The sequence below is a fragment of the Neltuma alba genome, unplaced genomic scaffold (genome assembly GCF_004799145.2).
Source record: "Neltuma alba isolate B1F8T4 unplaced genomic scaffold, ASM479914v2 tig00011378_pilon, whole genome shotgun sequence".
NCBI classification, from domain to species: domain Eukaryota; kingdom Viridiplantae; phylum Streptophyta; class Magnoliopsida; order Fabales; family Fabaceae; genus Neltuma; species Neltuma alba.
In genome coordinates this window covers 79,886-106,799 of record NW_021636072.1, presented here as the reverse complement: position 1 = coordinate 106,799, position 26,914 = coordinate 79,886, and the positions used below count along the sequence as shown (strand labels likewise).

At 31.1% G+C, this 26,914-nt stretch overlaps 1 protein-coding gene across 1 annotated transcript; it reads left to right on the top strand.

Annotated features, from left to right (window-relative positions):
- Nucleotides 1–290: 290 nt before the first annotated feature.
- Nucleotides 291–3,486, top strand: LOC114712595 (receptor-like protein Cf-9 homolog). The gene has a single exon (XM_028897147.1). The coding sequence runs from the start codon at nt 313–315 to the stop codon at nt 3,469–3,471; it is 3,159 nt and encodes a 1,052-aa protein (XP_028752980.1). The 5' UTR covers nt 291–312; the 3' UTR covers nt 3,472–3,486.
- Nucleotides 3,487–26,914: the final 23,428 nt, after the last annotated feature.

The window sequence follows — 26,914 nt, the reverse complement described above, 5'->3', positions numbered from 1 at the left end:
CGTTCGTTATATTTTTTTCTGTAATTATATTTTCTTTTATGGACCAAGTGGAAAACACTAGCAAAGTTCCATGTTTTGCTTTTTGTTTCGAGCATCAACTAAAAGTGGTTTGTAGACCAAAACTTTTGCTTCTCCTTTTTTGAAGAACAATTACTAATTTATATTTTTGTTTTTGGGGTTCTTTTGGTAATAAAAATCTTGAGTTTGCATGTGCGTCACGCCATTTGTAGTGTAGGTACCATTATAAATATAGCCTCTTTAGTTAAACTCTATATCAATCTTTCGCTTCTTGATAGCCTTCTAACTTCACTTATGGCATTTCCAATCATCATCTGTTTCTACTTTTTCTTTCTTTCTCCCTTCCATTCTTCTGCTCTCAACCCCCCATTGTGTAATCTTCATGACTCCTTTATGCTTCTAGAATTCAAAAACTCTTTCTCTCTTAACCATTCGGCTTCAACAAGGTGTGATGAATTTTATGATGACTTCTCCTTTACCCCTCAGATTAAGAACTCATCTTACCCAAAGACAGCTTTATGGGGAAATGATTCGAATTGTTGCTCGTGGGATGGGATCACATGCGACTCCATATCAGGCCATGTGATTGGCCTTGATCTTATTTGTAGTTGGCTCCAAGGTCAACTCCATCCTAACAATAGCCTCTTCCAACTTTCTCATCTCCAAACACTCAACTTGGCTTACAATGATTTTAGTGGGTCGTTGATATCATCTCAATTTGGTGATCTTTCTGCTCTCATGCATCTAAACTTAAGCTATTCTGGTTTTGTGGGTGAAATTCCTCCTAAAATTGCAGAATTGTCTAAATTGGTCTCTCTTGATTTGTCTTGGAATGAATTTTTCTTAGATGAATGGTCAAGTTTAAGACTAGAACCATCCACCTGGGAGAAGCTCATTCTAAACATGACTAGTCTACGAGAACTTGTTTTAGATGATGTAAATATGTCTTCCATTGCACCAAGATCCCTGTCTTTGCTCATGAATTTGTCATCCTCATTGGTCTCTCTTAGACTTTCTCGTACTACGTTGCAGGGGAATGTTACAAGTGACATTTTCTGCTTAGAAAGCCTTCAACAACTAGATTTGTCACATAACACTAATCTCAACAGTCAACTTCCAAAGTCCAATTGGAGCTCTGCTATATCACTTTTGGATCTCAGTGACACAGCTTTCTCAGGAGAATTGCCTGATTCTATTGGGCACTTGAAAAATATGAATCATTTGAATCTACGCTTCTGTCATTTTGAAGGGCGAATTCCTCTTGGTTTGAGCAATCTCACTCAGCTGACTTATTTGAACCTTGCTTTCAACAATTTTAGTGGTGAGATCTTATTCTTTTCAAAGCTAGAACATCTCACATCCCTAAACCTTGAGGGAAATAAATTTTTTGGTGAAATCCAGTTCAAAATCTCAAGATTGTCTAAATTGGTCTCACTTAACTTGGGTTTCAATTATGACATGAAAGGGAGTTCATTACTAAGACTTGAACCATCTACTTGGGAAAAGCTGATTCTAAATGCAACTAATTTAAGAGTGCTTGGTTTAGGTTATGTGAACATGTCCTCTGTTACCCCAAACTCCTTTTCTTTACTTAGGAATTTGTCGTCTTCTTTGATCTCTCTTTCACTTGCTGAAAATTCTTTGCAAGGTAATATAACAGACGCCATTTTGTATTTAGAAAATCTTCAATTTCTAACTTTGGTAGGGAATATTCAGGTTCAACTTCCAAAGCTCAACTGGAGCTCTCCTTTAGTGGAGTTGATTCTATATGACATACCTTTCTCCGGAGAAGTACCAGATTCTATAGGCCATTTGAAGTCTCTTGAAATGTTATATCTTATAAATTGTCAATTTGAAGGGCCTATTCCTCAAAGTTTCAAGAATCTCACTCAACTGACATCTTTGGACCTTTCCTCCAACAAATTTAGTGGTGGGGTCTCATCTCTTTCAACACTTGTAAATCTCATTGACTTATCTCTTTCCAATAATAGTTTTAGTGGTCAAATCCCATTATCACTTTCAAACTTTGAATATCTCTACAGCTTAGATCTTTCAATGAATAATTTTAGTGGTGAAATACCGGATGTATTTGGAAACCTTAGTCACTTATATTATTTGACACTAAACAATAATAATTTCAGTGGTCAAGTCCCTTCATCCCTTTTAAATACAAGTGTCACATTTCTTGATCTTAGCTCCAACATGTTGCATGGAAGCCTCCCGAATCCATTCTTTGAGGCAAATTATTTTTCAGTCTCAAATAATAAATTCAGTGGGAATATCTCCTTTCTCTTTTGTAATGTAAGCTCACTTGAGATACTCAACTTGTCTCACAATATCTTGTCAGGACCTATTCCACAATGCCTTGTTGGTCTTCCCAATCTCTTAGTTCTAGACCTACAAATGAATGGTTTTTCTGGAACTTTACCATACAATTTTTCCAAGAGTAATGTCTTGCAAACTTTGCATTTCAATAGCAATCGGTTCAAGGGATCATTGCCTCTATCTTTGGCTCATTGTACTCAACTAGAAATTTTTGATGTTGGACACAATGAGATCAAGGATACCTTTCCTATTTGGCTTGATGCTTTGCCAGAGTTACAAGTGCTTGTTTTAAGAGAGAATAAGTTTTATGGGGCCATTTCTAGTTCTAAGACCAAGCATCCATTTACCAAGTTAAGGATTTTTGACATTTCCAACAACCATTTTAATGGATCTTTGCCAGCAACATACATCAAGCAGTTTGAAGGAATGATGAAAACAGATTTTGTTGAAGGAGGTTCACAATATATGGGAAGTAAAAATTATTCAAGATATAAGGAGTCAGTGATGATCACATGGAAAGGTTATATCATAGAGTTGAAAAGGATATTGACAATATTCACCACTATTGACTTGTCAAATAATAGATTTGATGGGGAGATTCCAAAAGCCATCGGAGAGCTACATGCACTGATAGGGCTTAATCTTTCACACAATAGAATCTCTAGTTCTATTCCAAGATCAATTGGAAAATTGACAAGTTTAGAATGGTTGGATCTATCATGCAACAAGCTTAAGGGTGAGATTCCTCAAACTTTGACGAATCTCAACTTTCTTGCTATTCTGAACCTTTCACAAAATCAGCTTGAGGGGATGATACCAAGAGGTGAACAATTTAATACATTCGAAAGAGATTCATATGAGGGGAATTCAAGATTGTGCGGTATTCCATTGTTAAAATCTTGCAATAAGGATGAAGGAGAATCACCAACACCAATCTTTGATGTTGATGAGAAATTTGGATTTGGTTGGAAACCAGTAGCCTGGGGATATGGATGTGGAATGGTATTTGGAATCTTCATGGGGTATGTTATGTTCTCAATTGGGAAACCTCAATGGCTTGTAAGGACTTTTGGAGGTCAATTCAAGAAACAGGCCAAAAGGATGAGAAATAGAGGTCGGGCAAATTGAAGAATGAATCACCTGAGAATGTGGCTTTGTAATTAGTTACTAGTTACAAGCTGTTGGTCTTTATCTTTCTTATCTTCTTTGTTTGTATCATGTCAGTTGAGAGTGTATCATCTTTTGTTTTAAATGTAATAGCCCGTCATTCTATTTATGTAATTTTAAGTGATTTGTTATCACTGCTTTGTTTTGTGTTTGTTGAAAGTCAATGAAGTACGTACAAGTTTGAGACCAAAAAAAAAAATTTGTTGCTCATGCTAGCACATACGAGCAACTTGTTTTAATTAGTTTTGGTTATTTCATTTCAATTAGTAACCATATGAAAATAATTCGAAAGATTCAATTATGAAAAGTTAAATTTACATTCAAATCAATTAAAGGGTTTAGCTTTATGTCAACACTTCTTTTTTTCCTTAACTATACATTTAATAAAACCCTCTGCAGTTAAAATAATTGAAGGATACACAGTAGGTATAATTTTTTTTTTTTAAAAAATGAAACCTAAATAATCACTTCAAACCAAGAAAAACCATATTTTTAAAAAACCTAAATAGACACCTAAAATAAAAGCTTATGCCTTATGGTATAAAAATAACAGTTAAGCCAACTTTGAAATGCAACAAGACATGGTTCTGGATTACTTTTTTTTTTTTAATTAATTGGGTCCAGATTAACCAATTGGACAATATTCCTCTGGTCTAATTAGAGTAGTTTGACCCGTTGCGAGAAAATGTTGGGGCCAAGCATTGTGATTGAAAGTATATTGGTCCATTAGTCTTGGCCGACATGCATGGAGCAGAATGGCTAATACCTTAACATTTTTTTTGGGTGATCATCCTACTCTCAAACTTATGAATTTAAGCCTCTCTTCCTTTATAGGTGAGATTCTTCTTGTATCTGTTTAAAATAACTTATAAGTAGCTTTTCAATCGTGATTTATTAATGATTAAAAAACCGGACAACACCAAATAGTTGGACCATTCCAGCCGATAACCAGGACACTTTCTGGCTCGTTCAACGTAGTTGGCTTGCCTTGCCACTTGAACCGTTTCCAGCCGCTTTGAGCCGGTATTTGGACTGGAAGCCGGCGTTAAGCCGAGAACCGAGATTGTTTTGCAAAAACCAGACAGCCTGAGTTTGTTACGCAGTTGCATGGTTGGGGAAAAAACTAGAGTTTAGACCACCCTAGATTGAAGAAGAAGAAAAGAAAAAAAAAAAAGGGAGATCAAAGGAGAAAATGGAAGAAGATAGCATAGGAGAGAAAAGAAACACAACCTTAAAACCCTTAAATCCACCAACATTGCAAGCTGCGACGGCCATGAATAAGAAAAATGAAAGCTACTGGGACAACCTGAAAGTGAAGGATTGAGATCTGAAAGGAAAATGTTCGGCCGAAGATGTAAAACTGGTGGAAGTGAAAAGTTGCTTTGAGTGCAGTAAAAGTAAACCATCATTCAATGTCAGCCACCGCCACATCACATTTACCTAAGGATCATCTTTTTGTTTCAGGTTTTTTTATATTTTTCATTTGTCATTTTATCTGTATTATTTATTTGCATATTTTATTTTTTTATTTTCATGTAAAATGATTAATATAAAGTTATATATATTTAGTATATTATTTCAATGATTCTGTGAGTTGTCAAGTAAAATTGAGATACTTATGTTTTTCTTAACTTTTTTAAGAATTTGGTATTTGATTTCATATATATATATATATATATATATATATATAATCATATAGGTATATCATATTATTTGTATTTAGTATTATGTTACTAGTTCGACCGAACAGTTCAACTGGTCAGCCGCTGTCCTTTTTGACTCAATATCCGGTTTGGCTTTTAAAATACAGTGATTTATAGAATACGAGATAAATATGTGAAATGAGTTTTGTTTTAACTTATGTGAAACATGTTTATTAGTGATTTCAATTGTGATCACAAATAGAGCCAATTGAAATTGCACAATTGTCTAATTTGGTTTCTCTTTATTATCATTTCAACTTTGAAAATATAAGTCCTTTGAAACTTGAATCATCCACATGGGAGAGGCTTATTCTGAACATGACTGATAAAGGGACTTGGTTTTGATCATGCAAATATGTCTTCTATTACAACCAAATTCCTTGTCTTTACTCATGAATTTCTCATCCTCTTTAGTCTCCCTAAATTTGTCTTCTTGTAACACAAATAGCCTTCCCAAATTGTCAGGAAAACTTCAAAAGCTGGAGTCTTTATATCTTTCCAACAACAAAATTCATCGGAAGGTTCTCAAATGGTTCTATTATGTGGGAAATGATTCTTTGTACCATTTGGATCATTTGGATCTCTCTCACAGTTTTTGACTTTGATTTCTTGCAATAGGAAACAATTCGTTTTGTGATCTCAGCTATCACATGTTGCAAGAAAAGATTTTTAAAAGGTTCAGCAACATAGCAAATGGTGAATCGGATTATTTGGATCTTTCACATAATAATTTGACTTCAGTTCAGTGTCTTTCAATTATAACTGTTAAATCTTTCAATTAGTACTGTCATAAGGTATCTTGACATCAGCTTCAACATGTTGCAAGTAGGCATCTGGAACCAAGGGAGCACTTTCTACGTTGTAATAATTAATGTACTTCTCCGGTCTTTAATATAAGATTTAATTCAGTAATTGAAGTAGATTAAGAATGTTAGTTAAATTAGTTAATATAATATGTTTTCTCTAGAACACTCTAAATGTATTTCTTAATTCCTTCTCCTACTTGATTATTGTTAAGGGGAATTAATAGGATTAATTTGAGAAAAAATTGATAAACATGTTAAATATATCTCACATATAAGATTAATACCAACTTTCTAATTAGATCTTATATTAAGGTTCGGAGTATAACCCTACATTTTACACCTGTTGCTTTTGTAATCAAATGTTAAAAATTAACTTTGTAAACCGGTTGTGATTGTAAAAAGTAAGGGTACAAAGGAGGTTTTTAAGATTATCGGTGATTAATCACTTTAAATCAGGAAAAACAACCCTATTTTTTTGTTTAAAAAAAGATAAATAGAAACCTAAAAAAAATTCATTTTTTTTAATGAAATGCCGTGGGCAATTTGGATGACATCAGGTAGTCTCATTGGTGCTCCTTAATTATATATATACATATAAAATAATCAACTTAACAAGGAACCTAAGGGTTACAATTTAGGGATTAAGATTGTAGAATCTGCCAGTCTCATTCACCTTCCTTTACTTCATTGGTTTCATAAAATCTTAAATCTAAAATATTAAAATTGAATCCAATAATATGACCAAGAAGTTAGAGGCGGGCAGAAGAGGGAAATGATCCCAAAATAAAATGGTGCAAATTAGAAAGAAACGGACGTGTGGGACCTCGTCTTCCGTACACTCACATTTCGAGGCTCCATTTTCTTTGAGAGTTCGACGAGTTAATATTTAGTTTAATACTTCTTGGGCTTAATTTTTTTTTATATAAAATAATATTCATTTTTTAAAAAATATTTAATGAGTTTTTTTTTAATTTTATGCCCATATATTTTCTTTTTTTATTTATTTACTGCATCTTTTACTTATTCTCTTCATTAATAAGGGCATATTTGAAAAAATATATATATCTTCATATTTATTGTTTTAAACTGATTTTAACTAGTTTTTTTTATTAGTGTAATAGATAAAATTTAACTTATATTTTGAATCGAAGAAAATACCTAGTACTAGTATTAGGGCTGTTCATTTATGTCCTATCTTGATATCCCGTCACGATTTTAGTCATTTTGGGATGGGGGGAATCTATGCCTAAAAAGTTTTCTGGACGAAAAAAAAAGACAGGACAAAAATGTCTCAAAATAAGACATGACACTGGACGAGGTGTTTCAACCTAATTTCGTGTTGATATATTATTTCTTTAATTTTATAAATTTATTTTACATATCATTAATATAATAATATTATAATTTTTATGATTATATTGTTTACAATTTATAAGTTTTACTACATGGGGTACATTTTTCTCTAAATACATTTGATTTTGTAATTAAAAAATTAAAATAATAAACAATTCATTCTTACCTAGTGCCAATTATGTCTAGTTCAGAAAGAACGTGACACATTAGGACGAGACAAGATGAGACATGAGATAAAAAGACCATCCTATTCCAATTATTGGGATAGGTTTTGGATGGATTGTTCTGATCTCAATCATCTCATCCCATTCTATGAGCACCCATAACTAGTATAATATTTTAAATTCTAAAATTTAATATTTTTTCTTAAAAAATTGAATTCAATTTAATACGTTGATTTTTTTACTCCTAAAATAATATTTTTATTATTAAATTTTAGAGATTAAAAATAATATTAATGATTAATATTTTTTCAATTAGAGAGGTAGATATTAATGTTTTAAGATTACACAAATAATTAATTTGTATATGTACTATTTTTTTGAATTTAATGTTTGACATTCTTAAATTGAAAAATGAATACGGAGAAAAATTACTTGAAAATGATTCCAATTGAAACTCTCATACTTTTAACTTGGGTTCCAAAATTTGCGCACCTATCTAGGATTTGTAACATATATGAAAATATAGGATTAATATAATCTTTGATTCTTTAAGTTTAGCTTCATTTTGGTTTTAGTTCATCAAGTTTCAAAATATAAGTTTTGGTCTCTTAAGGGGCAAAATGATCCAAATTTTTTTATTAGATTATAGCAACCAATGTTTTAAATAAAAAAAAAAACTCGAGGGATCAAAGTCTTTGAAGAATTAAAACCAAAATGAAAGTAAACTTGAAGCAATAAAGTTTGTATTAACCCGAAAATATATTAACTAAATTATGATGTTATTAAGTAGATCAAGACGCTTAATTAGCATTTTATGATCATGGCATGCGATCTAAAGTATTGTTATTATCCTAGTTATTAGAATTTTGTTTTTAAAAAAGTCATATTCATTTCCAAAAGTAGTGTATTTAACTATTTAGACGGGGCTGTGGCGGAACTAGTTTTTTTTTTTTGGAAAAATTTCATTCAAGGACCGCTGAAGGCAATTAACTTCCAAGAGCCCCCAAAACAATCTGCAAAGCCACTGCAGGACCGTGGCGGCAAATTGAAATTAACTGCAAAACCAAAAAGACAGTGTTGCCCCTCAAACTATTACTCTGAAATTTGAAGTCTTCTCTCTCTCTCTCAACTCCCGATATCTGAAGCCCCTCTCCCCCACTCTAAAAAATTTCAGTTTATGCAGTGAAGGAGATCGCTCCCCTCACCTCGCTACTGTTAAATATTTATTTGTGTAGTATTTGTGATCCATTGCTACTAGTATTCCGTCGGCCAAAATAAACAATGCGATCGTCTGAACAGTAATATATGTGTTTTATCTTTTTCCCTGTTTGTTTGTTATGCCGCTGCCTCTTGTCACGCACTTGAAGCACTTTGTACTCATGGAGTTTGGAACAATACGGATTTTCTTAGTTAAATAAAAATGATATTCTTAAAATAATTTATAATCAGTTGTTAATCTAAAATATCTAAACTTATTCAAAGAAAAATTTCTGATGGAAATGCGTGTTGAATCTGAGCACAATAAGCCGATGCTCTGGATTATAAGCAATTTATTTTGTATAGTGCTATGAACAGATGTAGAATTTCATGATGGTACTTGGAGGTAAATTGCCCTAAGTACTGAACTTAAACTAGCCAACGACTATATAAATGTATGAACAAATTAATCGACTTGCAAATGGACATATTTTTATTGTTAATGTATGTATCCTTATTGCAAAGTTTCTAATTCCACTTGTGAACAATCACTTCCAGACCTGTGAATTGATGTGTTTAATTTTTTGAATGAAATAAATCTACTTGCAAAAGGACGTATTTCTATTGTTAACGAGTGTATCCGTGTTGCAAATTTTCTAATTTCACTTGTGAACCCTCACTCTCAGACTTGTGATAAACTTTTTTAATTGAACTAGCTCACTTGCAAATGGATGTGTTATTCTTATTAATATACATATCCTATTTGCAAATTTTCTAATTTCAGTTGTAAATGATTCCTCCCAGACTTGTGAATAATCATGTTCAACTTCTTGAATTCAACTAGCTCACTTATAAATGGACAAATTCTTGCTATTAATATACTTATTCTTCTTGTAAATTCCTTGGGAAGCACAAATCACAATATCTCTTGTGTGATAGTCATTTTCTATTGTTCATGAGTTCATTCATTATTTTGAGTTTTCCTTGACGCACCGGTGTCAATCTATTGACGGTACTTATTGTTGTATCACAAGAATAATACACTTCACTAAAGTTTGAGTTGTGGTGGCTCATTACTCATAAAAGAAATTCACAATTAGTTGCTATTACAAACTATTTTAATAGATAAAGACAACAAAAAACAAAGCAATGACATAACAATTATTATATTTTTATTTCAAATGTAATTTAAGCTATTTTAGAATGTGTTAAAATTTGTGTATGGAGAATTTGCACAATTTCTGTTTTAGGAAATATACTATGAGTACGTTACATGTCAATTAATTACAATTTGCTGTCTTTCCCCAATAACTTGCAAATATGTGATGTACTATTGACAACTCGAATTAGAAAATTTGCAATAAGGATACGTTGATTAACACTTTGATGTCATGGGTATTTGGTTGTCATATTGGCAATTAGAATTAGAAAATTTGCAATAAAGATATATTGATTCATAAGAGAAACTCGTCCATTTACAAATAGGCTAATATAACTAAAAAATTCATATATGATTATTCACAAGTTTGAAGAGCACTAATCACAAGTGGAATTAGGCAATTTGCAATACGAATATGCATATTAACAATAATAACTTGTCTATTTGCAAGTGATCTAGTTGAATTCTAGAAGTTGGACATGATAATTCATGTTTGGAAGGAACTATTTGCAACTAAAGTCAGACAATTTGCAAGAAGGATAAGTATATTAACAACAAGAATTTGTCCATTTATAAGTGAGCTAGTTGAATTCAATAAGTTGAACATGATTATTCACAAGTCTGGGAGGAATCATTTACAACTGAAATTAGAAAATTTGCAAATAGGATATGTATATTAATAAGAATAACACATCCATTTGCAAGTGAGCTAGTTCAATTAAAAAAGTTTATCACAAGTCTGAGAGTGAGGGTTCACAAGTGAAATTAGAAAATTTGCAACACGGATACACTCGTTAACACGGATACACTCGTTAACAATAGAAATACGTCCTTTTGCAAGTAGATTTATTTCATTCAAAAAATTAAACACATCAATTCACAGGTTTGGAAGTGATTGTTCACAATGGAATTAGAAACTTTGCAATAAGGATACATACATTAACAATAAAAATACATCCATTTGCAAGTCGATTAATTTGTTCATACATTTATATAGTCGTTGGCTAGTTTAAGTTCAGTACTTAGGGCAATTTACCTCCAAGTACCATCATGAAATTCTACATCTGTTCATAGTACTATACAAAATAAATTGCTTATAATCCAATCCATCGGCTTATTGTGCACAGATTCAACACGCATTTCCATCAGAATTTTTTTTTGAATAAGTTTAGATCTTTCAGATTAACAACTGATTATAAATTATTTTAAGAATATCATTTTTATTTAACTAAAAAAATCCGTATTGTTCCAAGCTCCATGAGTACAAAGTGCTTCAAGTGCGTGACAACAAGCAGCAGCATAACAAACAAACAGGAAAAAGATAAAACACATATATTACTGACTGTTCACAATTGCATTGTTTATTTTGGCCGACGGAATACTAGTAGCAATGGATCACAAATACTGCACAAATAAATATTTAACAGTAGCGAGGTGAGGGGAGCGATCTCCTTCGCTGCATAAACTGAAATTTTTAGAGTGAGGGAGAGGGGCTTCAGATATCGGGATTTGAGAGAGAGAGAAAAGACTTCAAATTTCAGAGTAATAGTTTGAGGGGCAACACTGTTTTTTTGGTTTTGAAATTAATTTCAATTTGCCCCCACGGTCCTACAGTGGCTTTTCAGATTGTTTTGGGGGCCCTTGGAAGTTAATTGCCTTCAGCGGTCCTTGAATGAAATTTTCCCTTTTTTTTTTTCACTTTCAATTCTTTTTTTGGCTTTCCATCATCGCCTATGACACAGGACCATTTGATAAACGTACACTAAAGCTTATTTATATAATGAAGTTGATGGTACTTCAAATAATTTTGTGCATTTCATGGCATTTTTCTGAAATCAGAATTCAGTATTTAAAAAAGTAATTTACCTTTTTTATTAGATCAAAATACAATTTTACCCTTAATTTTTTCATGGTAAATTTTTATCCCTAATTTTTTTAGTAATGTGATTTACCCATTTTTTTTTGGGGTGAAATTTTACAGCTGCATTCAAAGATCAAAATAAAATTGCACCAAAATAAATAGGGAGAATTGTAATAAAATTTCAAGTAAAAAACATAATTACTAAAAAAATCTTAAAAACAACATAGCAGTTTGCAATTAGAGCCAGAAAATGAGCCGAGCCCATCAAATCAACCCATTTAGGTCTTAAAATTGTGAGGGTGTGGCTTAAGATTTTCCCATTCAAATAAAAAATGGGTTTAAAAGAGCTAACCTGTAAGGCTGAGAGCTTAAAAAGGCCAGCCCCTTAAGTCTTTTTATTTTTTTTTGAATTTTTTTATATAATGCTAATATTATTAATTCTTTTACATTGTTAATAATATTTTAATTATTTTGTTATTATTATCATTTTAAAATTAAATTTCATAAACTGATTTGATTTATTTGGTTTTGGACAGTAGTTTGTTTGATTACATTTTTAAAAATTGGGTTAAATTAGACTTTAATAATAATTTAATTTATATGTGTTGATAGTTTTAAACTATATATATTTAATAAGAGAGTATTTTTATAGTTATATAATATATGATTCTATAATTTGAATTAGAAATTTATGAATTTGAACAATAATGCATTTTAAACTGCAGTAAAATAATAGATAGATTGCAAAATTTAAAAGTGAAATTTCTATGAAGAAAAATTTAATATTTTTGCCTCTAAAACAGAGCATATTCATAAACAAGCGTAATTGATGATAGTGATGATGAAATTTCAAAAAATTGATAATAGCATTTGTCTATTGCACATTTGCATTGTTAATGAAAGTTTTGAATGTTATTGTTTTGTTGATGAATATTTTAGATGTTGATGAATATTTAAATATGATAATGTTTTGTGTTTGTTATTTAATTTTATTCATATTTATATTTTTTTTAGTAATTTTATTGTTTTATTTTCACTTTTAATAAAACCTATGAGAAATATTAAACATTGAATTTTTTTCCCCTTAAACGGGCCTAAAGCACGCCTGCCTGTCCCGAGCCTTGTCAATTCAAAGGCCAGGCTTCGCAAATTGGGACATTTTTAAAATTTCAACCATGTAAGACCAGATGGGCCTGTACTTCAAATACTACTTGTAGTGACAAGTTTTAGAACAGAAAATAATAACTGCTCACTTATTATTAAAATTTTTAATAATTATATTTATTATTTGGTATCTCATTACAATTTTCTAAATAAAATAAAAAGATCAGAAGGGGTTATGGATAAAATTACATCTTCACCTTTTTTATATTTTACCTCCAATAAAAATATTCAGATGATAAAATAAAACACGGCTCCCCTTCCTTTTCCTTGTGGTCAGTCTTGACTCTGGAGTCCCGACAAAACATTCACTCTTGCATGCGGTGGGACCTTTGCTTTTCTACACATGCCGAGGCCTAGGCCTGGTTTTTCCACAACTTTTTTTTGACCAATTAATTATTTTTCTCACTTTCTATCCTGTGTGGAAAAATAATCTTTCCTCCCCCTCCCCCGTTTTCAACTTCTCTCAACCAGCTCCTCCATTCAAACTCTACTCACCCTCAACCTGCCACCATCCTTCTCCCATCATGGAACAAATTAAATTGCGGCTCGACATGGAAAAACTGTTAAAGATTAGGTTAAAATTAGTTAGTTGTTTTTCCTTTCAGTATTCCTTACTATATTTTTATACATAAAAAGGTACTAGCATTATGCAAATTTCGTACTCAGGCTGGTTTAGTTCTTTTTTACCGATAAAATTGTTAATAAGAATTTTTTAAAATTATTATTCTGATTATGCTTACCACGAAGGAGGGAGGGAAAAGGAGCGGCATTTACCATGTAAAAGGGAAAAAAAGATAAACCGGATGAGCCATAAGTAGCTGCGCAGCTGTCACCTTTTTATGGAAAATATTTTTTTTTTGTGTGAACATCATTTTTCATACTTTTATGAAAAATATTAGGCTTTGATGGCGATCAAAGTCGTCTCATCGAGTCAATATAATGTCTTTGCCTTTTGAAGAAGGTGGCACTATGGTAATCTTCTACTTTATTCATCAATAATGACCATTCCAATATTTTCTTGCTTCTTTAATTATTTTCTATTATTGCTTTGCTTGATTAATTACTACGAAGCAGGGAGGAAAGAGTGGTGTTAATAATAGAGGAATTATCCATAGTGTCTGCCACGTAATTAATGGAGCTGGTTTATCTTGTTTATCTTTCCCTTTTGTTTTCCTCTCCTTTACATTTTATTCCCATCACCATTAATTATAATTTTAACCATTTAGATTTAAAGTGCTAAAATTTAATCTGAACCAATTGTTAAAATTTGATGTAACTAGGTTTACAATAATAAATTATCATTAAAAAAAATTTAGTTCATTTATGGATTGTTCAAATCAAAATTTAACAGTTTAAATTTATTTATATATTTTTTTAATAAATTTATAATGATAGTTCTACAAAATATTGAATTTCAACAGCTAAAATTATAATCAATAGCAATGAAAATGAAAAAGGAAGGAGAAAAAGAGAGAGGTAAAAAAGAGAAGTCAATTTCATAAGACCTGTCTGGAATGGTTTATAACCAAATTTTCAATTCTAAGAAAATAAGATGCTTATAAGTAATTTTAAATCTGATGGAGAAGGGGCCAATAATTAAGTTGGCTCATCGAAAGGGAAATAACAAATAGATTGAAATAAAAGAAGGCTACATAGTCCCTCTTAGGCTTATGAATTATCATATTCAACTTTTTTAATTCAACTAATTTACTTGCAAATGAACGTGTTCTTTTTATTAGTATATATGTTTTGCAAATTTTCTAAGTTCAGTTGTCAATATGACAGCCACATTTTTAGAACATGAAGTTGTTAAGCAATGTATTTTTCTTGCAAATTTTCTAATTTAATTTGTCAATGGTATATTTGTTTGCATCGCAACTGCACGGGTTGTGACAAGTAATAAAATGATAAGTAAAGTATCATTCCTATGAGGATGTAGTTTTAAAACCTGGTTTCAAGTTTTGATTACCACACTTTTGTTTTATTTGAGTAATACAAATATCAAAAGTGAAAGCAAACTATCTGTAAAATTAAAAACTAATAAAAAGAAAAAGTGATTCTTTAATTCCAATAATTCAAAGGGACCTAGGATTATTTATCTCCCTTATATTTCAAAAGTACTCAATTAAATTCTCATTGTATTTGCTTCATAATTATAGATTATGTTAGCCAAGAACACTAAATTACCTATAAGTGCTCTCTCAAGTCTCCACATAGGTGTTTATCTCAATCAATTCCTTAATCTCTTAATTAATTAATTAAGCCCCAAATTTTTATTGCAAACCTAATGTGATTATGTGAGGCTAATGAGTATATCTCTATCTCATTAACAAAACCATCCATCCAACTCACAAGCTTCAAGTTCTCACACAATTTTACCCAAGTTCTACATTCAACCTAGCTCTCTCAAGCATTAGTCAAGTGAATTCAACAATCTCATTGGTAGCCATTCAACAAAAAGAATTAAGAATAGAGTAAAATCAACATAATCATAATATTAACCACAAATATAAAGGGAAAATGAGTACTTAATCCATACAAGAGTTCAAAACAATCCTAGAATCAAAGTATTTAACCACATACACTTCGAAATTCCATGAGAATATATATATACACACACACATCAGCACAAAATGGAATAAGAGTAGAGAAAGCAAGATGGAGAGGAAAAAATCAAAGAAAGAAGCCCAAATCTCTTCAAAACTTCAACTCCTAGCTTAATCTTCTCTGGAAAGCAAGTCCTAGCATAGCACAATACTTTCAAAAACCACCCAGAAGTGAAGAATGACGACCAAGCTTGAAATGTGGCCTTAAAATCTAAAATTTTCTAGCTTAGTTGAGGCGTATGTCTTGTTGTCAACGACTGCGCCCGGCCTAGAAATTTTACACCTCGGTCAAGTTTGCTTCGGTTTTAGTTGGGCCGCAGTCAGGTTAGAGTATGCTGTAACTCATTTTGCCTCTAGAAAATTTTGTACTTCTACCTCAAATGAAGAGTTCTATATGTGATTTGACCTCTATTTGTTTTTCTTTGATCACTACAATGTAATTCTTAAGAAACCTTGATCCTCAATTCCTTCCGAAGTACTTCCGAGTGGCGTAAAACTTTAATTCTTAGACCAAAATAACCTTACAAACTTTATAAGCTCAAAAATATCAAGGATAAATGCCAAAATATGAACAAATATATCTAAGAGTGCATAAAACTCAAGGAAAAAGTGTTGAAATGACATGAAATTCTAGAAATTAACAATATCATATACTTGTAAACTAGTGGAGATAAGCAAAAGATTAGAATTAATTGACATGAAACATACTCATAATATACATTGCCTAAAACTAAAATTGTACAAATTCTCTATACAAAAATTTGAACACATTCTAAAGTAGCTTAAATTACATCTCGAATAGAAATATAACAATTGCTATGCCATCGCTTTTTTGTTGTTGTGTTTTTATCCATTGAAGTAGTTTCGTAACAGTGATTGACTTCGTTTTTTTTTTTTTTGTGAGTAATGAGCCACCACAACAACTCAGACCTTAATACAGTGTGTTGTTCTTATGGCACAAGGATAAGAACCCAGGTGCAACAATAAAAACTCAAAATAATCAATAAACTCATAAACATTTAATTTTACTACTGCTAGTCATATATAATATGTTGCTGCGCATCATTCAAGCATTAATTTCAATCAATTTTTAATAATTAAAGACAGTATATGTTTACAACAAGAATATGTGAATACAACAAAAATACGAGTTTTCACAATATCAAATCATCATTTCTTAGAGAAGTGGAATTTACAAATTCACAATGCAATTCATGATAGGAACTGAAAATCTAACTCTCAACACTCAACGGTGTGAATCTAAAATCAACCCACTGTATAATTTTATCTCAAATATGAATAATAAAAAAATTTCTTACTGGTCCAGAACTTTATGAGAGCCCAAACCAAACTCATAAAATCTACAATAGAAGAAATGGAGAGGATATTGTAGTATTATGTGCAAAAACTTTTGAATGGAAAGGCAGTGAAAGACGTTGTGTACAGAGAGACAGTGGCGACAGTGAAGGCTCTTGTTACCAGAACAACACTGACAGTGAAGGCATTCCATACTAGAATAGTGGTGAAAGTGAAGGCTCTTCTTACTAGCACAATGACGGCGGTGAATGATCTCTCTCAATGTATATAGCAAATTTTTTTAGAGTGTGAGAGAGAGAGAAAAACTTAAGTTATCGACAGTTTTAAGAAAGAAACAGGGAAGAGCTTGACCTAATATCAAGGTCACAGTTTTGAAGGTAACAATGTCTTTTCTGTTTTAAAATTAATTTCAATTTGCTTCTTCAATCCTATAGTGACATTTCAGAATATTTTGGGAGCTGTTTGAAATAAATTGCCTACTGTGGTCCTTAATCAAAATTTTTCCTTTAAAAAATGCATGGAGAGGGATAAAATAAATAAGTGAGAGAAAATATAAAACATAGTTTTAATACCGTTATTTAATAAGGACACATGCGAAAAAAAATTATCAATTCAATGCACTTCTTAATTTGCGTCTTTAAGACACAAATATATAATTAGAAATAGAGTGGCATTTTATTGTATTACAAGTTCATAGGCACAAAATGTGTGATTTACGAGGGTTTTATTGGCTTGTAGTTTGGCCTATTTTGTCTTAAATTGCTAGTTTCCTTTGAAAAGAAATCATAATTGTTTTGGCTTTGCCTCTAAAACTAGGGGTGCTCAATTTGTCCTATCCTAATCGTCTCGTTTTAGTCCCAGTGAATTCAGGATGGGATAGGACGCGATGCGAGGTGACGAGACAAAAATAATTTTAAGACCGGACAAGTACGAGATGAGATGGGGACAGTAATCGAAACAAGATGGGATGCGGGATGAGGTCGTCCCGTCCTAGAGAATTTTTTTTAAAAAATCATTTAATAATTATCATTAAATTATTCAATTTATTTATTAATAATAATTATTATTTTTATAGTAATTTTTAGATCTTAAGTTGTATTATTATCTCAACAAAATCTCCTTCCTCAGTAAAATAATTCATAAAACCATTATATAGTGTTTCTTTTACAGTATCATTTTTACACCTTTTTTATATTATATAATTGAGCTTTCTACATAATATTTTTTTATAATATTTTTATTTTTAGAAGTCCAATAAAAAATAAGCATTATAATATAAAAAATTCATACAAAAAAATATAGTTTTTTTTAAAAAAGGGGAAAAGCGACATCCAAGTCCCGTCCCAGTCATGGAACAAAAATCTCATCTCGTCCCTGTTCATTGGAAAGGGCCTGTCCCGGTCATGTCCCATAAATAGCCCTATCTAAAATGATTAATGAGGGTGAAAGGGAATTTGAAATGCAGAGGAAAATGTTGGGACAAAAACCAACACTAGGTGTAATGTAAATATTTTAATACGAGCACATTTGTATACTGATAAAGGTATTTGGATAAACTTAGTATTATAAAATGAATTTATTAAAATAATTAAATTTAATAATTTTCTGTCAGCTGTCCGCTTCATAGCCCATCGTTTTCTTTATCACTTCGTTTTTCAATATGATCTTTTTTTCCACCATGGAATTGCAATTGCAAGTTCTTAAGTGCTCGCAAAATGGCATGATAGTTAGATCTAAACTTCAATTCAATTATAGTCAGGTCTTGAAAAATTTTGTTAAAAAATAAGTTGTAAATAGGAATTCAGAAAATTATAAATAGAGAATCATAGTTGCGATTAATGATACGTAATTATCATTACTTCCTTATTTGCAATGGTATATTATACCAATAATTGTTTTCGAACAAAAAAATATTAAACTGATAATTATAATTTATTTTTCTAAAAAAGAATTTTAAGGACCTAAGTACTGTTATTACATAGAAGTTTTGTAACTCCTTTTTGTTAAGGCACATGCAATGTTTTGGTCGAATCAATATCTGGGAAACAGGTTAGGCTGTGTTGGATTTTAGTGAAATAAGCATGAGCCTAAAACAAAGATCTAAAGCATGAGCTTGATCCTAATCCTAAGTCTATATATAGATTTTTCTAAACTCAAGCATGATGTTTCAAAAGGACTCACATGAACTACACCTTTTTAAAAGTCTGAATAAAATGCATGCCTCTAAAGCCCATACTTTGAAGACCATAGTCCTTCAAGCCAATTGTAAAACCTGGTGATGACAATTATATAAGTAGGAATAAGAAAAACCAATCATTATTTGACTAAGGAGATATATGTATTTTTTTTTAAAATCAACCAAGCACAATAAGCGTGGCATGTAAAATTGGATTTTACCTCTTTGCTTTTCTCACATAAATTAGGACAAACTCCTCCTATTAATATTATAATGTTTCATTTGAGCATCATTAAAAATAAACTTACAACGCTTATTATGCTTTAGTAAACCATGCAAATCAAGGTTGATGGAGTGGGCAAGCATTCCCTTGTTGAGTGGAAAGATAGGGAGAGGGTAGCAACTTGATAAATTAAAGGGTTGAAGTTGTGTATCAATAATGAGATGTGAAACTTATGGTTAATTAAGGCTAAGTTTTTAATTTTATAAATAATTTACAAAATCGATTTAGATTATATCAGATATAGTTATATATTATTATTATTATAAAATTAAAAAAAAGGTCAGTCTTGTAAGCTTAAAGGCTAGGCCTTTTGGACATACAACTTACTTATTTACTAAATAAATTAAGCTAAACTGAAAATAGGTCAGACCAGAGGTTTTTTATGAGTGCTGTCTACTTCCTCCCCTAATGACTTGTATTAGAATCTTCATTGATTTCTCATCATTAATTACTTATTTATGGAATAAGGCCCATGTCGTGTGGATTCCATATCATTATGAGGCCCACTAAATATATCTCTCATTTAAGCGACCTAGTAGCCTATTACATCCGAGTTTAAGTGGGCTTGAATTTTGCAGATTTTTTGTTCTATAAGCCTAAAACAGAGCCGCCTGTAGTTGTAACCAACAGAAAAATGAGTCGCCCGTGGTCAATTATGTGGGAGAAATATATTAGCCACCGTACAATACCAATTCAATAATAACCGACTCAAACGATCATTGCCAATACAATACAATACATTTCCTAGTTGGTTTGATATGATTTGCTAGAGATAATAGGTTTTATGCAGCCATTTCTAGTTGCAATACCAAGCATCTATTTCCCAATTAACTTAAGATTTTTGACGTTTCCAACAACAATAATTTTAATGGATCCTTGCCAGCAAGATACATTAGGGAGTTTAAAGGAATGATGAGAACAAATAACGTTGAAGCTGAATCGCAATATATAGGAAGTAAAAATTATTCAGCATATATGGATTCAGTGATGATCACAAGGAAAGGTTATACCAAAGCATAAAAGGATCTTGACAATATCCACCATTATTGACTTGTCAAATAATAGGTTTGATGGGAAGACTCCCAGAGTCATTGGAAAGCTACATGCACTAAGAGAGCTTAATTTTTCTCACAATAGAATCTCTGGTTCTATTCCAAAATCAATTAAAAAATTGACAAGCCTAGAATTATTAGATATGTCATGCAACAAGCTTGAGAGTGAGATTCATTTAGCATTGACAAATCTCAACTTTGTTGCTTTTTTGAACCTTTCAAAAAATAAGTTTGAAGGGGTCATACCAGGAGGTGAATAATTTGATACATTCCAAAGAGATTCATATGAGGGGAATTTAGAATTATGTGGTGTTCCATTATCAAAAACTTGCAATAACACTACAAAAACATGATTTTAGCGACGGAATTTAGTGACAGAATTAGCGACGGAATTTGTTCCGGTGCTAATACCTTTGTCGCTAATTGATTAGCGATAGAATTTCCGTCGCTAATTCTTGACAGAAATTTCCGTAAAATTTCGTCTCTAACTTGATTTTTTTAAAAATAAAATAAAATGCCATGTGGCACCTCTACCAATTGCCACATCATTACTGGGGACCACCTCCACGTGTGGCTGCCACCTCACCTCTACTGCCACGTGTGCTGCCACCTCACCTCTGCCTACCACATGTGCACCGCGTGTCGTCACCACATAATTCCCTCCTCGAAGTGACTTCTCCATGGTGTGAACCCAGGACCTCCTCTGTGCGTGCGTGTGGCTTTACTAGTTGAGCTGTAATGAACCTGTTGATTTTTTATGTAAAATTAAATATATATAATGTTATTTTACACAAAAAATTATATATACATATATTATTAAAAACTAAAAATATACTATATGATAATTTTAATCATAACTATTTTAATGAAAAAATAATTTTTAAATATTTGTTTTACTATTTTTTTATACTGTTTTATTTTTTAAAAAATATTTTTAATATAATTTTAATTTCTAACGACACTAATTTTGAATTTTAAATCATAAATAATTTTTTTATAAATATTTTTAAATTTATTTTTTAATTAACATTGATAAGATCTACAATTTAATTATATATGTATTATATTACATTATATTATATTATCTAAATGTGTTTTATATATTTGAAGAAAATCATTTACAATTAGTCAAAAAATCTTGTTATCCAAAAAATAACTACTATAATAAAATCTAATAAATTATTCTATATAAAACATTAAATGATTTGAATAGATTATGATAAACAATATTCTCCTACTTGTATATATATCCTATGTAATTTATTTTCTTAAAATTCTTTGTATATACCATTTGTTTTTGTATTGAAGACTAAAATCAATCTATATCACGAGTATTAATTATATCGTGATTAAATTTTATTGTTTAATGATTGAAATTCAAAATTCACTTCAATATTAGTTTGCATTCATATAAATTCATTGTTTGGTTTTGAATTTCTATCATATATTATATATTTCAATATATTTTACATATGATAAAATTATTTCTTTCTTAAGTCAGTTTGTATAAGAAAGTTATTAATATTCTTATTATATTTTTTAATCATTATTAATAATCAAGAGGAATTTATTTTAACAAAATATAAACAAGTTTTCTAAGAAGTTGTCTTCTATTTTTAGTATATACATAATGATGACATGAATAATGATGATATCTTCATTAACTCCACAAATACATCAATTTATTTTATAATTAAAAATGCTTTTAAATCATTATATTCTTAATTGTTATTATATAAATTTTTGTAAGATTACGATTTAAAGTAACAAAATTTAAAATTAGTGACGGAATTAGTGACAAAAACTTCTGCGACAAACAATTTAGCGATGGAAATTTCCGACGAAAAAAATTCCGTCACTAAATATTTATTGACGGATTAGCAACCAATAGAAATTCTGTCGCTAATCCATTGAAAAAATTAGTGACGGAATTTCCGTCGCAATTCCGTCAGAAATTAGCGATAGAATTTGTTTCCGTCGTAAATTCTGTCGCAAATTAGCGATGGAGTTTTTCTCCGTTGCAAATTCCATCGCTAATCAGCTGTTTTTTTGTAATGATAAGGATGAAGGAAAATACTAATGAGAAAGTTGGGTTGGGTTGGAAATCAATAACCCTAGGATATGGATGTGGATGTGGAATGGCATTTGGAATCCTCATGGGGTATATTGCGTTCTTAATTAGGAAACATCAATGGCTTGTAAGAATTTCTGGAGGTCAATCCAAGAAACAAGCCAAAAGCATCGAAAATAGGGTTCATGCAAATTGAAGAATGAATTAAATGAGATTGTAGCTTTGTATTTTATTATAAGTTCTTGGTCTTTATCTTTCTTCTTTTCTTTGCTTTTCTAGTTGTATCATGTCTATTAATTATTATAGCAATACTAAGAGTGTATTATATGTGTTTTGTCTTAAATGTAATGGCTTGTTATTCTGTTTTTGTAATTTTAAGTGATTTGTTATCACTGCTTTTATTTGTGTGTGAAAGTTAAAGGCAAATGAAGCATAAGTTTGAAGCCCAAAAAAATTGTTTGTTCATGTTAGTACATACGATGTTAATTAATTAATTGTTGATTTTTTATTATTTCAGAAAGGGCCCACTTAAAAATTACGATAAACTTTTTCAAGTTTTGGATGTCCTATATAAACTCTGCAGATACGTTATAGTATTAATAATTAACAGAATTTTCTCTCAAGTAAATTACAATGAATTTTTCTACGTTTTGATTGCAAATAAAATTTTTTTTAAGAAGCATTTTTGCAAGTTTTGTTAAAACCAAAGAAATCAAACTCCTGCCAGTTTCCTTTATTTTTAAAATGCATAATGATTCCCGAAAAGCGTGCACATCGTTGTTTTTTGAATGGTCCATGTATGGCACTGCATTGAAAAGATGTCATTGCTAACTGACATTTTAATATGGGACCCATTTTGAAAAATTTTTATAATATGATTCTGCAGACCTTTATTCACGCCACTTCAGCCACATCAATTCATCTATGGTACATATCACAAAGTGTCATTCACTTACAGAGTTGGAATTCTACCAAAAAAAAAAAGAAGAAACAAATGTGAAAAATTTGCACCAAATCTCAAGATATACGCAAGAAAGTTTTCCTCCATTGAGCTATTTTGGAAATTAGATTTTATTTTAAATATGAAATCTTAATTTACTTTGTTCTTTATTTTTATCATTTTTTCAAGCTAATTTACCTAACACATAAACAAATGTATAATCTCATATTATAAATGGGTACTTTAGCGACGTAACATTATGTTTTTTATAATTAACTTATTTATTTAGTTTTGTTAATCTATCCAAATTAATTATGCAGCTTATAAATAAATGATAGAAGTCGATAAAGATTTTATGTTATATATGCAAGATATAATTTTGTTTTAAAATGTTAAATTGTTGAAATTTTTTTGGGATAAATAGTCTTGGTTGCCCCATATTTAAATTTTGGGCCTATTGATCGCAAGAGAAAGGGGGGAAAGAGAAACTTGTGGGATCAATTCATGTATTAGTTCTTATATAAAAAAAAAATTCATATATTAGTTCTCCATGTGCGGTCCACTGAAAACCCTCCATTTTTAATATATTTAAAGAATATTTTGAGTGATTTTTGGAGAGTTATCGATAGGATTTTGGATGATTTAAAAGAGATTTGAAAAGAAATTAATTGTGAGCATTTTTTGGGGAATTTTCTTGTAAATAGCTTGGTTTTAAATAAATAAGAGTAGTCATAGATAGTTTTACAATTATTTTTATGTTAAGTCAGTTTTAATGTTATTTTATTTCCTTTTTATTTTTATTATATTTTCTTTTAGTTTTTCTTCTCCATTTATTTTATCTTTACTTTCTCTTACCCTTTGACCATTAGGACGCACCGTTTGGAGTAAATGGGAGGATGAAGTTTTGAATTCGGGAGAGGCTATACGCAGCGTTTTGGGGATAGCATTTTTTTTTTTTTTAGTGTGAGTGAAAAAAAATATATTAAACGAATATGTACAACAGATCAGGAGCAGCTAAGGACTTTTGTCTATGAGGCTAACTATGGACTCAGTCCTTGCTGTGTGGTTAACTAAGTTACAAACAAAAGAAATAATGTTCTCAATAGACTGAGTGTCATTACAAAAAATGCGCTTGTTCCTACTATCCCAGAGTTTCCAGACAAGATAACCAAAGAAGAGTCTCCAAGAGATGCTGTTGGTGGTTGGTTTGAGGTTCCTGAGAAGCCATTCTTTGAGAGGGAGGTTATAGAATTCCTGTAATTGACTCCTAGGGATCACTCTACTCCAGCAGGATTTGGCCAAAGTGCAGTGCCTTAGGACATGGTCCAAGTCTTCTGGAGCTATTCTACAAGCGTTGCAAGAAATATCATTGGTCATACCTCGCCTATGCCTTTCGGTATTAGTGAGTAATCTATTCTAGGTGGCTAGCCACAGGAAGGTTCGTACTCTTTGCAGGCCATGCCATTTCCATATCCATTTCCAATGTCTTTCCTCATTGTGCCAAGTATCTTCATAGGAGCTTTGGTATACTGAGGAGACAGAGAACGAACCGGACGGTTCATAGCTCCAGTAGGGGCAGTCATCTTGGTCAAGAGGATTAGGCAGTTGGATTGTAGCTCTTTGCAATACCGGAAAAAAGGCTTTTCAGGCAGTTAATAGTGGCTTTTTACGGCGGTTTTGAAGGCGAAGATGATAAAGGCGACGTTGAAAGGTAAAGAAAACACGGCGGTTCGAAACCACCGTGGAAAATTGATTTTCCACGGTGGTTTTATATTTGACCGCCGTTAAAAATCTAATTTCAACAGCGGCTTTTTTATAAACCGCCGTGGAATATACTTTTAACGGCGGTTATATATATAATCGCCGTTAAAAATATTTTTTTTTAAAATTCTGCTTGATTTTCATTTTTACCACCCTGCAGTTTACAGTTCCAAATAAATGTAGGCAGTGCAGATCACGCAGAACAAGATCAATTAGCTAGTTAATATATATCACGTAGAACTAAGTGGTTAATTAAGACCAAGGAACACGTATTGGCTAGGTCTGACAATGCTGAAATAGAAGTAACTACTTCTCTATACAATGGAAATCATGAACATGTACATATAAGAGGGAACCGAGAGAAAACATCTAACAATGAATTTTTTGAGAAATAACCTATCTATTTGAAAGCTAAATTTCAATAATTTCTACCAATGTTGTTGACAAAGTGTCCCTCATCAAGTTGATATCATCCATGGGATATGGCGCAATATTTTGAAATATCTGTTAATAAAAAATAACATAGTAAACTTAGTCAAAAATGTGAAATGAATTGAAGAACGTCATGTAACGTAACTCATCTTTACCTCGTCTAATTTCTTAGTCGTTCCTGTCTCAATTATGTCATTCATGTAGCGGATGACATAATATCCACACTCAACATGTCCTTGTTGACAACGGTACTAAGAAAATAAGATATAAAATTGAATATTAGACATTATTGATTATAAACATTAACTTTAATTCATCCAAAAATGTTTAAAAGTTAGTTCAAAACAACATATACCTATGGAAGAATCCATGTTGGTGCTTGTCTATTTTGTTTAATCGCCACAACATTAAAAGTATGAAAAGCCCTATCAATATTATAAGCGAAAATGATATTAGAGTATGCTTGTATCAAATTCACAAGTAATAAATATATAAATAAAAACTAACGTGTCGATGACATCTTTCGTTTCTTCGAATGGACTTCCACAGAGTGAATCGAACCAGTAAACTTTGTTGTCAAAAGAGGCACAAACAATTAGAGTCCAATGATAACTGCAAAAGGCAAACCATGTTAATTATAACCTGACACATACAACTTGTATATCTCAAATATAATAATACACTTACCCTTCCACGTAAAGTGCAAAATATATTAGCTTTCTGGTGTGAGTCATTGTGGTCATAATGTAAATTGACCTTGCTTTCACAGTATTAAATTCTTTCTGCACCCTTTGAGGACACATAAAGCCATATGTTCCTTCAAGTCCTCCGTTTCGACAGATTTGATGCTCTTTTATCTCAGAAATACTTCGTCGACTATTGTTTAAACATTTGACACAAGGACAATAGTACAATCCATCTCTTTTACTAGGGGCATTTCTCTGAGCAAACTCAAGAAACTTTTCAACCCCATCCTCATATTCCTTACTAATTCTCTTAGCTTTCATCCAACTACGATCCTTAAACAACACTTTACTATCAATCAAAATTCATAACGAAGAAAAAAAACACAAAATAACAAACAGATTATTTATTACTAAATTCTTATATTTATTACAAAAAATTATCAAAAATTCGAAATAAATATCAAAAAATTATAAAAAAATTTAAAAACTTCACAACTAATCAACTCCAAACATTTAAACATGTTTCTAATATAGTATATAAGAAGGAATTAAGGTTTTCTCACATCCAATGCCCACCAATCAACACCAATAAACGGTTCAACCACATAAAAAATGCCAAATGAACAATACAAGCCAATCACAATGTAAAACTAACAAACCCATTTCATATATA